The sequence below is a fragment of the Melozone crissalis genome, unplaced genomic scaffold, assembly GCF_028551555.1.
Source record: "Melozone crissalis strain CALT ecotype California unplaced genomic scaffold, PUWL_Pcris_2 ptg000161l_1, whole genome shotgun sequence".
Taxonomy (NCBI): Eukaryota; Metazoa; Chordata; class Aves; order Passeriformes; family Passerellidae; genus Melozone; species Melozone crissalis.
In genome coordinates this window covers 365,795-382,885 of record NW_026535932.1, presented here as the reverse complement: position 1 = coordinate 382,885, position 17,091 = coordinate 365,795, and the positions used below count along the sequence as shown (strand labels likewise).

The 17,091-nt window shown below is 51.6% G+C and overlaps 1 protein-coding gene across 1 annotated transcript; it reads right to left on the bottom strand.

Moving 5' to 3' along the window:
- Positions 1-1,133: 1,133 nt before the first annotated feature.
- On the bottom strand, positions 1,134-1,454 carry LOC128948873 (keratin-associated protein 5-4-like). The gene has a single exon (XM_054293636.1). It carries the CDS (start codon positions 1,452-1,454, stop codon positions 1,134-1,136), a length of 321 nt encoding a protein of 106 aa, XP_054149611.1.
- Positions 1,455-17,091: the final 15,637 nt, after the last annotated feature.

Sequence of the window (17,091 nt, the reverse complement as noted above, 5' to 3'; positions counted from 1 at the left end):
AAGGCGTTTTTTCCCTGCTTACTGTCCCCTTTCTCACATAAACGGTTGCAACACCACAAAAACCCAATAAAAACCATCCAACCTGGTGCCTGCCTGGATTTAGGAGCCTCCCAGCCCTAAAACCCCATCCTGGGCTGTATCCTTGGTTCTGGAGAACATCCCAGCCCTAAAACCCTATCCTGGCTCTCGAGAACATCCCACCCCCCCAAATCCCCATCCTGGGCTGGTTCTGGAGAACATCCCAGCCCTAAAACCCCATCCTGGACTGGTTCTGGAGAACCTCCCAGCCCTAAAACCCCATCCTGGGCTGTATCCCTGATTCTGGAGAAGATCCCAGCCCCAAAACCCATCCTGGTTCTGGAGAACATCCCAGCCCAAAACCCCGTCCTGGACCATGTCCTTGGTTCTGGAGAACATCCCAGCCCAAAAACCCATCTTGGGCATGTTCTGGAGAACATCCCAGCCCCAAAAGCCCATCCTGGTTCTGGAGAAGATCCCACCCCTAAAACCCCATCCTGGACTGGCTCTGGAGTCCATCCCAGCCCTAAAACCCCATCCTGGGCTGTGTTCCTGATTCTGGAGAACATCCCAGCCCCAAAAACCCATCCTGGCTCTGATGAACATCCCAGCCCCAAAACCCATCCTGGGCTGCTTCCCTGGTTCTAGAGAACCTTCCAGCCCTAAAACCCCATCCTGGGTTGTGTCCCTGATTCTGGAGAACATCCCAGCCCCCCAAAACCCCATCCTGGGCTTATTCTGGAGAACATCCCAGCCCCAAAACCCATCCTGGGCTGCTTCCCTGGTTCTAGAGAACCTTCCAGCCCTAAAACCCCCATCCTGGGTTGTGTCCCTGATTCTGGAGAACATCCCAGCCCCAAAACCCCATCCTGGGCTTATTCTGGAGAACATCCCAGCCCCAAAACCCCATCTGGGCTGCCTCCCAACCTCTGGAGTGCAAGGAGGACACCAACACCAGCAGGATTTAGAGAATGTGACTCTTTATTGGGCACAGCCCAGCCCTTGCCAGGCTCCGGAGGGCACCGGGGTGGCTTCGGGACCCCCGGAAGGTGACAGGGATCCGGTCCCCATGTGATCTTTGCTGCCAGAGCTGAGACAAGGCGATGGCCACGCTGTCACTTCATCTTCTGCTGGGGCATCTGCGGCACCTGCTGCTGCTGCTGCTGCTGCTGGACCGGCATCTGTGGCTTCCCGTGGCAGCTGGAGCCACCAGAGCTGTGACAGCCGCCACCCCCGCCTGAGCTGTGACAGCCACCACCACCAGAACTGTGACAGCCACCACCACCGGAGCTGTGACAGCCCCCAGAGCTGCCACCGGAGCTGTGACAGCCGCCACCACCGGAGCTGTGACAGCCACCACCGCTGGAACTGTGACAGCCGCCGCTGCTCTGGCGCTGCTGCCGGTGGCACTGGTCCTTGTCCTGACGGGAGCACATGGCGCTGTGCTGGGTCACCTGTGGGGACACAGCGGCTGCCAGGGGTTTGTCCTTCCTGCTCCTGCCCTTCCAGGCAGCAGGAATCTCGGTGTTCCTTTTCCCACTCCCAGCCACATCCCACATTTCTGGAATCCCGGTGTTCCTTGTCCCAGTCCCAGCCAGATCCCACATTTCTGAATCCAGGTGTTCCTTTTCCCAGTCCCAGCCAGATCCCAAATTTCTGGATCATTTTCCTCCCTGGCATTATCCCACCGAAGGTGTTGGGGACACCCAGACCCTCCCTGGCTGGACTGGGAAAAGGAATCCCAGCTTTCCTTGTCCCAGTCCCAGCCACATCCCACATTTTTGGATCTTTTTCCTCCCTGGCATTGTCCCACTGAAGGCATTGGGGACACCCAGACTTCCCAAAATCAGAGCCAAGACCCCAGACCCTCCCTGTCCCAGACACATCCCAAATTTCTAGATCCTTTTCCCCTCTGGCATTGTCCCAGCCAGATCCCACATTTCTGGATCCTTTCCCCCCCTGGCATTGTCCCACTGAAGGTGATGGGGACACTCAGGCCATGCCTGGCTTTCCAAAATCAGTGCCAAGACCCAAGACCCTCTCTGGCTGGACTGGAAAAGGAATCTTGGTATTCCTTTTCCCAGTCCCAGCCAGATCCCACCTTTCTGGATTGTTCTCCTCCCTGGCATTGTCCCACCAAAGGTGGGAAGTTTGGAAGCCATGCCTGGCTTTCCAAAACCAGAGCCAAGACCCCAGACCCTCCTTCCACATCCCCACTTCTGCTCCCTCTGAACCCCCGGGCTCCCTCCTCATCCACCCCAGAACAAATCCCAGCCCCGTTCCAGATTTGGGGATCCAAACTCACCCCGCGCAATGGCTCTGGAGCCCCCCAGCTCTTACCTGAGGCTGCTCGTGCACGAAGAGGTGAAGAAAGATGAGAGGCAATGGAGCTTTTGGGGACAGCAGCGCTTTTATACCCTCTCTGCACACCCCACATGGAGAAGCCCCTCCCTGTCCCGTTCATTTAATTTGCCGGTGGCTTTTTAAAATTTTTTTTATTTTTTTTGCCCTCCCCATTTCTGGGGCTCCTGGGGTGACTCACCTGATGCACACTGGGATTGCCTCTCCTTGTAGGTCGCCTTTCCTGTCCACAGAGCTTTAATTGCTGTGCAGGGCTGGGCTGGGGGAGCCGTGGGTGGCCCCGGTTTCCCCAGGTCAGGTTTGGTGTCGATCACACCCCATGAGTGATTCGGGTTCAGGGGGAGAAGATGTCGGAAGATGTCTCATCCCCAAACCACAACTTCCCTCCAGGATGTCCTGAGGTTCTCTGGGCCTGCAACTCCCTAAAAACCAAAATGGGCCCTGAAGTGGCAAAAACAGCTTTGGGAAAGGAGAAAACTCTGATTTAGCAGGAATTCCCTGCATGCTGGGGATGGTGAGGGGAATGTCCAGCGCTGTGGGCATGCGTGGCAAGAGGGGCTGGAGTCGGTCCAGAGAAGGGAATGGAGCTGGAGAGCTCCTGAGGGAACTGGGGGAGCCCAACCTGGAGAAAAGGGGGCTCAGGGGGAATTTCTGACCCTGCTCAACTCTGACAGGAGGGTAAGGTTGGAATCAGGAGGAGTTTTTTCCTGAAAAGGGCAGCCAGGTCTTGGAAAAGGGGTTTGGAGACACCTGGAGGTGTCCAAGGAAGGCCTGGCCATGACCCTCTGGTTGGGGATTGGTGGGGATTGGGCACAGCTTGGACTCGATGGCCTTTGACGGCTTTTCCAACCTCAGGGATTTTAGGATTTGCCTGGAATCACCTTTGGCTCATTCCTCTTAAAACTGGTCAAAACACGGTGAGGCGATGAGGAAACTCCAAGGTTTCCTGCCATTGCCAAGATCTCAAGCAGCTGGAATTCTTATTTTTGGAAGGAATAAACCCTGCCCTGGGTAACGATCCAGGATTGGCAAGGTGCTTAATTATGTGGTTGAGCCTCAACCTGGAAATTAATCCATGGTTTTATTCCAGGTGAGCAGCTCTGGTGCTGCTGGAGGAGGAGGAAGAGGAGGAGGGGGAAGAGGAAGAGGAGGAGGAGCCCTCGGCCACACACAATTGTGGGCAACTGGCAGACCCCCTGTGACTTTCTCCAGAGCTGCAGGAACACCCTTTTTGCATTTCCCCTGATCCACAATTAGCTCCTAATTGTCCAGCAAATCCCGGATGCTCAGCCCCACACAGAGAACTCATGAGAGGCAATAATTTGGATACTCCCTGTACCTTTCTGCTGCGTGGGCTGGGAATTCTTTAGAAGCATGGAGTTTGTTTGGCTCTTTTCTGTCACTGATTATGGAAGACGTTGCAATCGTTAAAAAGAAAGTGAAAAAAGGCTGAAATCTGGATTTTTCCCATCTGGAAAGTGGTTTTATTAGTGTGGAAAGGCTTGGAAAACACTGGGTGGGAAGTATTTTCCTTCCTCCCAAACTCTCCTGCCTTTGATTTGTCATTGTCCATGTTGATTTTATGGAGATGGAGACTGAGTGGTTCCTTCCATCCAAACCCCATCCACATTTGCTGGTGCCGAAAAATTTTGGGAAATTTGGGAGGACAGGGCAGGTGAATGAACCAGGTGAGCAACCTGAAGCTTCTTTTGTGTTGCTAAACTCCTGGCATGATCTAGGACAGTGTCAGGACAAAATGTTCCTGGTTTGGTCGCTACTCTTCAATTGAGTTTTGTTCTGGCCTCAGTGGAAATGTGGTCAATGACCTCTGGGAAAAAAACACTCCAAGGAATTTTGGGCTCTTTGCATCTCCCTGTGTTCATTTCCTCGTGTTTTAATTGCTCTGGGTTTGTTAACAATGGGCACTTCTACATTTTGTGGTTGGCCACCTTGATGTGCCTTGAGTTTTGAGATGGGGGGCTCAAGGCAAACCCCAAATTTGGACCAAGAGCCTTCCCGAGTTATCCCTGCTCCAAAAACAGGGAGTGAGCTGCTGCCTGCACCCTTTTCAGCAATGCCAGAAATTTCTGATCCTCCTGACGCATTTGAGAACAATCTTATCACGGTAACATCCATTTCATGAATGGCAATACCGGAGCAATAAATTACCCAATTCGTTTTAATTACAAGCTGAGAAGAAATTTAGCAGCTCGTTGTGTAACCATCGAGCAACGCCCCTGGCACAACCCAGAGCTCGGGCAGGGCTGGGCACACCATTTCTAGAAAGGCTGGCTGGAGGTTTGCCACCAGCACATGGAGGTACCTCCCTCAGGGGCGGCATTTTGGGGCCAAATGGCAAAAAAAAAGGAAATTCTTTGTCTATTGGACTCATTGGTTCAAAACATCTTGGAAATTATGGATTGTGATGGCTAAAATTAAGTCACAGACTGATCCACACACAACAGTGCCAGCTGAGCAAAGCGTTTATTTCAGCACCCACAGACAAGCTCAGGACAGGTTATAGGACACACCAGGGGAGGGGAAGGACACATTGTCCTCGGGAATTGGAAATTCCTGGGTGCATGCAAAGCTTTCAGAACATGGCACAGGATCCCAGGCACTCCTGTGGATCACCTGCAGCTGGTGGGGTGATCACTTCATGTTTGAGGACACTTGGTAGATTTGCTGCTGGCACTCCTGCTGGCAGGATCCCCCACTGCTCCCATGGCAACCAGATCCGCTGCTGCCATGGCAACCAGAACCACTGCTGCCACGGCAACCAGATCCACCACTGCTTCCATGGCAACCAGATCCGCTGCTTCCACGGCAACCAGACCCGCCACTGCTACCATGACAACCGGATCCACCACTGCTCCCATGGCAACCAGATCCGCTGCTCCTTTGGCAACTGGATCCACCACTGCTCCCGTGGCAACCGGATCCACCGCTGTGGCAGCAGGAGCGTTCCTGCTGGTGGCACTGGTCCTTGTCCTGGCGGGAGCACATGGTTGGAAACCTGCTGGAGAAACTCATCTGTGAGTGAGGGCAATGAGCAGGGACACTGGAAGTGTCCAAGGCTGTGGGAAAGGTTTTACGGCGATTTCTGTGAGCCAGAGAGAAGTTTGAGAAGAGGATCTGTGTTCAAGCCTGAAAGGATTTTCTATCATGGTTGTTGACACAGAAATCAAGAAAGAAAGAAGGAGAAATGAGAGAAATCTGCAACTGCCTGTTCCAATGAGCACTTTGTTTGTCTCTCGTGACAAAAGTGTATTTTACAAGTTTTGTAAAAATGTATAAAAGGCATGCATGGTGTAATCAAAATGGTTTGAAGCCTTCTGAAAATGGAGAGTTGCTTTGTATTGTCTCCGTCTCAACCACAACACAAGGCTGTGTTGGATGGGACTTGGAGCACCCTGGGATGTGCTAGTGGGGGGTGTCCCTAAAATCAGTGAGCAGATTTTAAGGTGTTTTCTATCCCAACCCATTCCATGACTCCATAATTCCATGACTCCATGGTTCTAAGCCAGGTTCTTGAGCAGGAGAAGAGTTATCACCGCACACCGGCTGGTGGTGGCCCCTTTGGTCTTGTATGTCAGAAAAGAGCTGGACAGACTCCAGAGCAAGACCTGCAGAGCCCTCAACCACCTGAGCCAGGAATTTTTACGTTTTCCCACTCAGCAGAAGGACTGAGATGGAGATAGGACATGGAAGAGAAGTCTCCAAGAGGTCAGGATTGAGGAGAAGCTGGAGAGCATTAGGAGAGTAAAAATCGGATGGATCTGGACTCACCTGGATCAGAAGGAGCTCGAGAGGCGATGCTGAGGAGCTGAGATGCAGAGGAGCAACGCGAAGCATGGGCTTTTAAAGGTTGGCTTGGGCCTCTCCTCCGGAAGCGAGCTGGGGCCCCACTGGAGGGACCTGATTGCTCAGCACCCCGAGCACTTGGCTAATTGGGAGTTTTTGCTGTGCTGTTTTGACACACGGAGCTGATCGATATCCTGACATCCCTCTCGTTACTCCATAAAAATGTTAATTGCCCACCACGCCTGGCCCGGTGGGGCGCAGGGCTGGGAGAGTTTGGGATGGTTTTTGTCACATTTGATTGTGGCATTTGCCTGTTCCTTGTGCCCAAATCCTGAATTGAGATGGTACAGGTGTTAGAGGGTGGGAAGGTGGGATTATGGGATCTGATTGTGGGGTTGTAAAGGAAATGCAAAAATAAAAGAGACAGGGGACAAAAAGGCTGTAGTGGTGGGTAGCAGAAAAAACCGTAATTGGACAGGGCATCAAAGAAACACCAAAAATTCCGAAGAAAGTCAGCAAAGAAACACTAAAAGCAGAGCTGGGATTTTTCAAGCCTGTCCTTTCTTTACTTTAGGGCTTTTAACCCAAACGGAAGGAATTCAAAGCCCGTAGGATGCAGAAAACATCTAGGTAGGAGTGGGAGGACATTGGGATCTGCGTCTTACACGCTCCGCTTTGGGGAAAAATGTGTCTTTGTGCCTATGGAGAGCTTCAGGTCTCATCTCTTGCAGGACTCTAGAGGCCAGTGTGATATTAAAACCAGCCTGGATTGAATGAAAGTAAAACACAGAGTCCAGGAGACCCCCTGGTCCCCAGAGGAGCTCAACTGCTGGAACTGATAGATGAGGAAATCTGAATGTCACACGGGATATTTCACAAACATTGGGAGAATGGAAATCCTTGTGAAACTCATTATTCACGATTAATTACAGCCCTGGTTCCGTGATTGGGATAAACCTGTTCCATTGATGGAGGCAAACACCTGAGCAGGGCCCAGGGGGCACCCAGAGCTCGGGCAGGGCTGGGCACAGCGTTTCTAGAAAGGCTGGCTGGGGGTTTGCCACCAGCACGTGGAGGTACCTCCCTCAGGGGCGGCGTTTTGAGGCCAAATGGTAAAAAAAGGGTGGCTCAAAACCTCTCAGAAATTATGGATTATGGTGGCTCAAATGAAGTCACAGACTGATCCACACACAACAGTGCAAGCTGAGCAAAGCGTTTATTTCAGCACCCACAGACAAGTTCAGGACAGGTTACAGGACACACCAGGGGAGGGGAAGGACACATTGTCCTTGGGAATTGGAAATTCCTGGGCGCATGCAAAGCTTTCGGAACATGGCACAGGGTCCCAGGCACTCCTGTGGAACACCTGCAGCTGATGGGGTGATCACTTGTTAACTGTGCTTCCTATGTTGACGGTACTGTCTCTATTACCACAGATGTCTCCTGTGTTGAGCCTTTGGTTTCCGCCTCCACAAGACTTGATCTTGTAATTGGGTTGGCCATCGCTCTTGTGGCAATGGGATCGTCCACTGCTCTGGAAGCACGAGGATTCGCTGCTGTGGCAGGCAGACTGTTCCTTGTCCTGGTGGGAGGTCATGGTTGGAGACCTGCTGGGAAAAGAAGGAAATGAGCAGGGACACTGCAAACGTCCAAGGCCGCGTTGGATGGGACTTGGAGCACCCTGGGATGTGCTATTGGGTGGTGTGCCTACAGCCAGTGAGCAGATTTTAAGGTCCCTTCTAACCCAAGCCTTTCCTATTGATATTGCCAACATTGGGATGGGACATGCCTTGGCTTTTCTCGCCCCTACTCTGAACCAAATAGCGGCAGCTGTGGTATTTTACCCCAGAGACACTTTTGGCCAGCTGGATCAGCCCAGAGACACTTTTGGCCAGCTGTGTGTTGCAGCTGGCACATGGGGAGAAGTCCAGGCATGCAGGAGCTCTGGTAGTGGTGGTGGGATGGAGCTTCCTCCCATGGAGGGGCCGCTCCTCAGGTTTCCGCTTGCCAGAAAAGCTTTAAGGCGATGGTGAAGGAAAGGAGTCGGTTCTGATGGAGGGTTTGGATCCAGAGCTTTATTCTGGCCCACAGGCCTCTGAATGCAGCAACTCCTCCAACAGAACTCCCTGACACCGAGGTTGCTGTTCCTTTTAACCCTGGGGAGAGGGGCAGGGAAGGGATAGGAATCCCACCAGCCAGGTAGGGGAGAGGAGATCTCAAGGGACAAAGGTCACCTTCATGCCCGGAGGTAGAGGGCATCATTTGAATCTGCCCTTCTGGACTTCCTGGATTGACAGGCAGTGCTTGGCAGGGGTCAGGGTGGGGAAAGGAGGGATGACTGACACACCTGGCAGGGAATCTTCAGGGGAGGGACCCGAGGTTCTGAGGTAAACCACGAAATCACACTGCAACACTTTCTGTTATTCCATAATTCCATGATTCCATGGCTCTAAACCAGGTTCTTGAGCAGGAGAAGAGTTATCACTGCCTGTGGTGGCCCCTTTGCATGAGCCTTGGTCTTGTACATCAGAGAGAAGTGAAAAGAGAAGAGAAGAGCTGGACAGACTCCAGAGCAAGACACGAAGAGCCCTCGGCCACCTGAGCCATGAATTTTTACCTTTTCGTACTCGGCAGGAGGAGTGAGATGAAGATAGGACATGGAAGAGAAGTGCCCAAGAGCTCAGGACTGAGGGAACCTCGGAGAGCATTAGGAGAGTAAAAATTGGATGGATCTGGACTCACCTGGATCAGAAGGAGCTTGAGAGGCAATGGTGAGAAGCCGAGACGCCGAGGAGCTGAGTCTCTGAGGAGCTGAGACGCTGAGGAGAAATGGGGATCAGGGTCTTTTATATTCTGAATTGGATTTCTCTGGAAATGGGTGGGACCTGATGGCTCAGTGCCCTGAGCGCTTGATTAAATACGAGTACTTGCACACCCCCCCCTCCTCCCTGCCGTTCTTTTGTTTGTTTTTGGAGCAGATTAATATCCTGATCTCCCTTTTGTTACTCCGTAAAAATAATGCTGCCTACCACACCTGGCCCTCACATGAGGGCCGTGGGACTGGGGGAGTTTGGGATGGTTTTTGTCACCTTTGATTGTGGCATTTACCTGTTCCTTATGCCCAAATCCTGAACTGATATGGGACAGGTGTAAGAGGGTGGGAAGGCGGGATTATGGGGTCTGATTGTGGGGTTGGAAAGGAAACCCAGAAATAAACAGGAAAGGGAACAAAAATGGCTATGATGGTGGGTAGCAAAAATAACCATAATTGAAAGATAAAAATTCTGAATAAAGTCAGCAAAGAAGCACTAAAAGCAGTGCTGCGATTTTTCAAGCCTGTCCTTTCTTTATTTTTAGGCTTTCAACCCAAACAGAAGGAATTTAAAGCCCATAGGATTTAGGAAAAATCTTGGTAGGAGTGGGAAGACATTGGGATCTGCGTCATGCATGCTGTGCTTTGGGGACAAAAGTGTCTTTGTGCCCATGAAGGACTTCTGTCCTGATCTCCTGCAGGACTCTAGAGGCCAGTGTGATATTAAAACTAGCCTGGATTGAATGAAAATAAAACACAGAGTCCAGGCGACCCCTTGGTCCCCAAAGGAGCTGAGTCACTGTAACTGATAGATAAGGAATTCCGAATTCCTCACTTGGCATATTTCACAAACCTTGGCAGAATGGAAATCCTTTTGAAACTCATGATCCATGATTAATTACAGTCCTGATTCCGTGGTGGGGATAAACCTGTTCCATTGATGGAGGCAAACACCTGAGCAGGGCCCAGGGGGCACCCAGAGCTCGGGCAGGGCTGGGCACAGTGTTTCTAGAAAGGCTGACTGGGGGTTTGCCACCAGCACGTGGAGGTACCTCCCTCAGGGGTGGCGTTTTGAGGCCAAATGGCAAAAAAAGGGGTTTTTTTTTGTCTATAGGGCTTTTTGGCTCAAAACCTCTCAGAAATTATGGATTGTGGTGGCTCAAATGAGGTAACAGACTGATCCAGACACAACAGTGCAAGCTGAGCAAAGCATTTATTTCAGCACCCACAGACAAGCTCAGGATAGGTTACAGGACATACCAGGGGAGGGGAAGGACACATTGTCCTTGGGAATTGGAAATTCCTGGGCATATGCAAAGCTTTCGCAACGTGGCACAGGATCCAGGGCACTCCTGTGGATCACCTGCTGCTGCTGGGACCAACACCTTTTATTTTGATTGTATTTTTGTTTCCCATTTCGACTCCATGGTTTACGCCTATATTAACCTCAGATTCGCAAGGTTGAGTAACGAGTTTGGGTTGGCCATCGTTCTTGTGGCCACCAGATCTGTCGCTGCTCCTGTGGCCAAGGGATCCTCCACTGCTCTGGATGCAAGTGGATTCACTTTTGTAGTTGGTGTACTGTTTGTTGTCCTTGCAGGAGGACATGGTTGGAGACCTGCGGAGAAAAGAAGGCAATGAGCGGGGACACTGCAAATGTCCAAGGCCGCATTGGACAGGACTTGGAGCACCCTGGGATGTGCTAGTGGGCCGTGTCCCTACAGCCAGTGAGCAGATTTTAAGGTCCCTTCTAACCCAAGCCTTTCCTATTGATATTGCCAATATTGCGGACGGGACACGCCTTGGCTTGTGTCGCCCCTGCTCTGAACCAAATAGCGGCAGCTGTGTTGTTTCACAACAGAGAGACTTCTGCCTGGCTGGATGTTGCAGATGGGCACATGGAGACAAGCCCAGGCATGAAGGAGCTCTGGTGGTGGTGGTGGGATGGAGCTTTCCCTCATAGCAGGGTTTGCTCCTCAGGTTTCCCTCTGCCAGAAGAGGTTTAAGGCGATGGTGAAGGAAAGGAGTCGGTTCTGATGGAGGGTTTGGATCCAGAGCTTCATTCTGGCCCACAGGCCTCTGAATGCAGCAACTCCTCCAACAGAACTCCCCGACCCCGTGGTTGCTGTTCCTTTTAACCCTGGGGAGAGGAGAAGGGAAGGGATATGAATCCCACCAGCCAGGTAGGGGAGAGGAGATCTCAAGGGACAAAGGACACCTTCATGCCCGGAGGTAGAGGACATTATTTGAATCTGCCCTTCAGGAATTCCCGGATTGACAGGCAGTGCTTGGCAGGGTCAGGGTGGGGAAAGGAGGGATGACTGACACACCTGGCAGGGAATCTTCAGGGGAGGGACCCGAGGTTCTGAGGTAATCCACAAAATCACACTGCAACACTTTCCATTATTCCATAATTCCATGATTCCATGGCTCTAAACCAGGTTCTTGAGCAGGAGAAGAGTTATCACTGCCTGTGGTGGCCCCTTTGCATGAGCCTAGGTCTTGTACATCAGAGAGAAGTGAAAAGAGAAGAGAAGAGCTGGACAGACTCCAGAGCAAGACACGAAGAGCCCTCGGCCACCCGAGCCAGGAATTTTTAACTTTTCCTACTTGGCAGAAGGACTGAGATGAAGATAGGACATGGAAGAGAAGTGCCCAAGAGCTCAGGCTTGGGGGGACACTGGAGAGCATTAGGAGAATAAAAATCGGATGGATCTGGACTCACCTGGATCAGAAGGAGCTTGAGAGGCGACACCGAGGAGCTGAGACGCTGAGGAGAAATAGGGAGCTGGGCTTTTTAAAGCCTAGATTGGGTTTCTCTGGAAAAGGGAGGGATGTGATTGCTCAGCGCCCCGAGCACTTGGCTAATTAAGACTTCCCCCCCACCTGCTGTTTTGACACATGGAGATCGATATCCTGACATCCCTCTTGTTACTCCATAAAAATATTAATTGCCCATCACGCCTGGCCCCCACGTGAGCGCCGTGGGGCAGGGAGAGTTTGGGATGGTTGTATTCACCTTTGATTATGATATTTACCTGTTCCTTGTGCCCAATTCTGATCTGAGATGGGACAGGTTTTAGAGGGTGGGAAGATGGGATTATGTGGTCTGATTGTGGGGTTGTAAAGGAAACCCAGAAATAAACAGGAAAGGGAACAAAAATGGCCATGGTGGTGGGTAGCAAAAATAACCATAATTGGACAGGGCATCAAAGAAACATCAAAAATTCTGAATAAAGTCAGCACTAAAAGCAGTGCTGGGGTTTTTCAAGCCTGTCCTTTTTTTATTTTAAGGCTTTCAAGCCAAACGGAAGGAATTTAAAGCTCATAGGATGCAGAAAATGTTCTAGGTAGGAGTGGGAGGACACTGGGATCTGCGTCATGCATGCTCTGCTTTGGGATCAAAAGTGTCTTTGTGCCCATGGAGAGCTTCAGGTCTCCTCTTGTGCCAGACTCTAGAGGCCACTGTGATATTAAAACCAGCCTGGATAAAATGAAAATAAAACACAGAGTCCAGGATACCCCCTGGTCCCCAAAAGAGCTCAATTGCTGCAACTGATAAATGAGGAAACGTGAATTTCACTCGGGATATTTCACAAACATTGGGAGAATGGAAATCCTTGTGAAAATCATGATCCATGATTAATTACAGTCCTGATTCCGTGGTGGGGATAAACCTGTTCCATTGATGGAGGCAAAGAGCTGAGCAGGGCCCAGGGGGCACCCAGAGCTCGGGCAGGGCTGGGCACAGTGTTTCTAGAAAGGCTGACTGGGGGTTTGCCACCAGCACGTGGAGGTACCTCCCTCAGGGGCGGCGTTTTGGGGTCAAATAGCAAAAAAAAGGGGGTTTTTTTTTGTCTATAGGGCTTTTTGGCTCAAAACCTCTCAGATATTATGGATTGTGGTGGCTCAAATGAGGTAACAGACTGATCCAGACACAACAGTGCAAGCTGAGCAAAGCATTTATTTCAGCACCCACAGACAAGCTCAGGATAGGTTACAGGACACACCAGGGGAGGGGAAGGACACATTGTCCTTGGGAATTGGAAATTCCTGGGCACATGCAAAGCTTTCAGAACATGGCACAGGGTCCCAGGCACTCCTGTGGATCACCTGCATCTGGTGGGGTGATCACTTGTTGACTGTGCTTCCTATGTTGACGGTACTGCTGCTATTACCACAGATGTCTCCTGTATTGAGCCCTTAGTTTCCGCCTCCACAAGACTTGATCTTGTAATTGGGTTGGCCATCGCTCTTGTGGCATTGGGATCGTCCACTGCTCTGGAAGCACGAGGATTCGCTGCTGTGACAGGCAGACTGTTCCTTGTCCTGGTGGGAGGTCATGGTTGGAGACCTGCTGGGAAAAGAAGGCAATGAGCAGGGACACTGCAAACGTCCAAGGCCGCGTTGGATGGGTCTTGGAGCACCCTGGAATGTGCTAGTGGGCCGTGTCCCTACAGCCAGTGAGCAGATTTTAAGGTCCCTTCTAACCCAAGCCTTTCCTATTGATATTGCCAACATTGGGATGGGACACGCCTTGGCTTGTCTCGCCCCTGCTCTGAACCAAATAGCGGCAACTGTGGTGTTTTAACCCAGAGACACTTTTGGCCAGCTGGATCAGCCCACAGACACTTTTGGCCAGCTGTGTGTTGCAGCTGGCACATGGGGAGAAGTCCAGGCATGCAGGAGCTCTGGTGGTGGTGGTGGGATGGAGCTTCCTCCCATGGAGGGGCCGCTCCTCAGGTTTCCCCCTGCCAGAAAAGCTTTAAGGCGATGGTGAAGGAAAGGAGTCGGTTCTGATGGAGGGTTTGGATCCAGAGCTTCATTCTGGCCCACAGGCCTCTGAATGCAGCAACTCCTCCAACAGAACTCCCCGACCCCGAGGTTGCCGTTCCTTTTAACCCTGGGGAGAGGGGCAGGGAAGGGATAGGAATCCCACCAACCAGGTAGGGGAGAGGAGATCTCAAGGGACAAAGGACACCTTCATGCCCGGGGGTAGAGGGCATCATTTGAATCTGCCCTTCTGGACTTCCCGGATTGACAGGCAGTGCTTGGCAAGGTCAGGGTGGGGAAAGGAGGGATGACTGACACACCTGGCAGGGAATCTTCAGGGGAGGGACCCGAGGTTCTGAGGTAAACCACGAAATCACACTGCAACACTTTCCATTATTCCATAATTCCATGATTCCATGGCTCTAAACCAGGTTCTTGAGCAGGAGAAGAGTTATCACTGCCTGTGGTGGCCCCTTTGCATGAGCCTTGGTCTTGTACATCAGAGAGAAGTGAAAAGAGAAGAGAAGAGCTGGACAGACTCCAGAGCAAGACACGAAGAGCCCTCGGCCACCTGAGCCAGAAATTTTTAACTTTTCCTACTCAACAGAAGGACTGAGATGAAGATAGGACATGGAAGAGAAGTGCCCAAGAGCTCAGGACTGAGGGAACCTCGGAGAGCATTAGGAGAGTAAAAATTGGATGGATCTGGACTCACCTGGATCAGAAGGAGCTTGAGAGGCAACGGTGAGAAGCCGAGACGCCGAGGAGCTGAGTCTCTGAGAAGCTGAGACGCTGAGGACAAATGGGGATCAGGGTCTTTTATATTCTGAATTGGATTTCTCTGGAAATGGGAGGGACCTGATGGCTCAGTGCCCTGAGCGCTTGATTAAATATGAGTATTTGCACACCCCCCCCTCCTCCCTGCCGTTCTTTTGTTTGTTTTTGGAGCAGATTAATATCCTGATCTCCCTTTTGTTACTCCGTAAAAATAATACTGCCTACCACACCTGGCCCTCACATGAGTGCCGTGGGGCTGGGAGAGTTTGGGATGGTTTTTGTCACCTTTGATTGTGGCATTTACCTGTTCCTTATGCCCAATTCTGAACTGAGATGTTAGAGGGTGGGAAGGTGGGATTGTGGGGTGGGGTTGTAAAGGAAACCCAGAAATGAACAGGGAAGGGATCAAAAATGACTGTGGTGGTGGGTAGCAAAAATAACCATAATTGGACAAGGCATCAAAGAAACACTAGAAATTCTGAATAAAGTCAGCAAGGAAGCACTAAAAGCAGTGCTGGGATTTTTCAAGCCTGTCCTTTCTTTATTTTAAGGCTTTCAACCCAAACAGAAGGAATTTAAAGCCCATAGGATTTAGGCAACATTTTGGTAGGAGTGGGAGGACATTGGGATCTGCGCCATGCATGCTCTGCTTTGGGGTCAAAAGTGTCCTTGTGCCCATGGAGAGCTTGAGGTCTCATCTCGTGCCAGACTCTAGAGGCCAGTGTGATATTAAAACCAGCCTGGATTGAATGAAAATAAAACACAGAGTCCAGGAGACCCCTTGGTCCCCAAAGGAGCTGAATCACTGGAATTGATAAATGAGGAAATCCGAATTCCTCACTTGGCATATTTCACAAACATTGGGCGAATGGAAATCCTTGTGAAACTCATTATTCACGATTAATTACAGCTCTGGTTCCGTGATGGGGATAAATCTGTTCCATTGATGGAGGCAAACACCTGAGCAGGGCCCAGGGGGCACCCAGAGCTCGGGCAGGGCTGGGCACAGCATTTCTAGAAAGGCTGGCTGGGGGTTTGCCACCAGCACGTTGAGGTACCTCCCTCAGGGGTGGCGTTTTTAGGTCAAGTGGTAAAAAAAGGGAATTCTTTGTCATTAGGACTTTTTGGCTCAAAACCTCTCAGAAATTATGGATTGTGATGGCTAAAATTAAGTCACAGACTGATCCACACACAGCAGTGCCGGCTGAGCAAAGTGTTTATTTCAGCACCCATAGACAAGCTCAGGACAGGTTATAGGACACACCAGGGGAGGGGAAGGACACATTGTCCTTGGGAATTGGAAATTCCTGGGCACATGCAAAGCTTTCGGAACGTGGCACAGGATCCAGGGCACTCCTGTGGATCACCTGCAGCTGGTGGGGTTATCATTTGTCATCCGAGGGTTTTCGTTGGATGTTTTGGAGGCACACCTCCGTATTTCCATGGCAGGACGCTATGCTGGCCCCGTGGAATCCGGCTCCGCTGCTCCCATGGCTGCCAGATACGTTCCCGTAGAAATTGAATCCGCTACTGTTCACATGACAGCCGGGTCCACCACTGCTCCCATGGCTACCGGATCCACCAGTGCTCGCGTGGCTACCAGATCCGCCACTGCTCGCGTGGCTAACAGATCCGCCACTGTTTGCGTGGCTACTGGATCCGCCACCCCTCCCGGGGCTACCAGGTCTGCCACCTCTCCCGGGGCTAGCCGGTCTGCGGCCTCTCCCAGGGCTACCAGGTCTGCCACCCCTCCCGGGGCTACCGGATCCGCCACCTCTCCCGGGGCTACCAGGTCTGCGGCCTCTCCCAGGGCTAGCAGGTCTGCCACCCCTCCCGGGGCTACCAGGTCTGCCACGTCTCCCAGGGCTACCAGGTCTGCCAATGCCCGAGAAGCAACGGGATTCGCCGCTCTGCTGGGAGGAACGCTCCTCGTCCTGACGGGAGGACATGGTTGGAGACCTGCTGGGAAAACTCATCCTTGAGTGAAGGCAATGAGCAGGGACAATGCAAGTGGACCTTAAAATCCACTCACTGGTTTTAGGGACACCCCCCCACTAGCACATCCCAAGTGCCAGCCAAATCGAGTTGGATGTGATGCAAGTGGATGGGACTTGGGATGTGCTGGTGGGGGGTGTCCCTAAAACCAGTGAGCGGATTTTAAGGTCCCTTCTAACCCAGCCCTTGCCATGGTTTCATGATTCCATAATTCCATGAGTTCGCTGTTCTAAGCCAAGTTCTTGAGCAGGAGAAGAGTAATCACCGCACATCTGCCCGTGGTCATTTCTTTGGGCGAATCTTGGTCTTGTACATCAGAGAGAAGTGAAAAGAGAAGAGCTGGACAGACTCCAGAGCAAGACACGAAGAGCCCTCGGCCACGCGAGCCATGAATTTTTACCTTTTCCTACTTGGCAGAAGGAATGAGAAGGAGATAGGACATGAAAGAGAAGTGCCCAAAATCTCAGGACAGGGGGGACCCTGAAGAGGATCAGGAGAGTAAAAATCGGATGGATTTGGACTCACCTGGACCAGAAGGAGCCCGAGAGGAG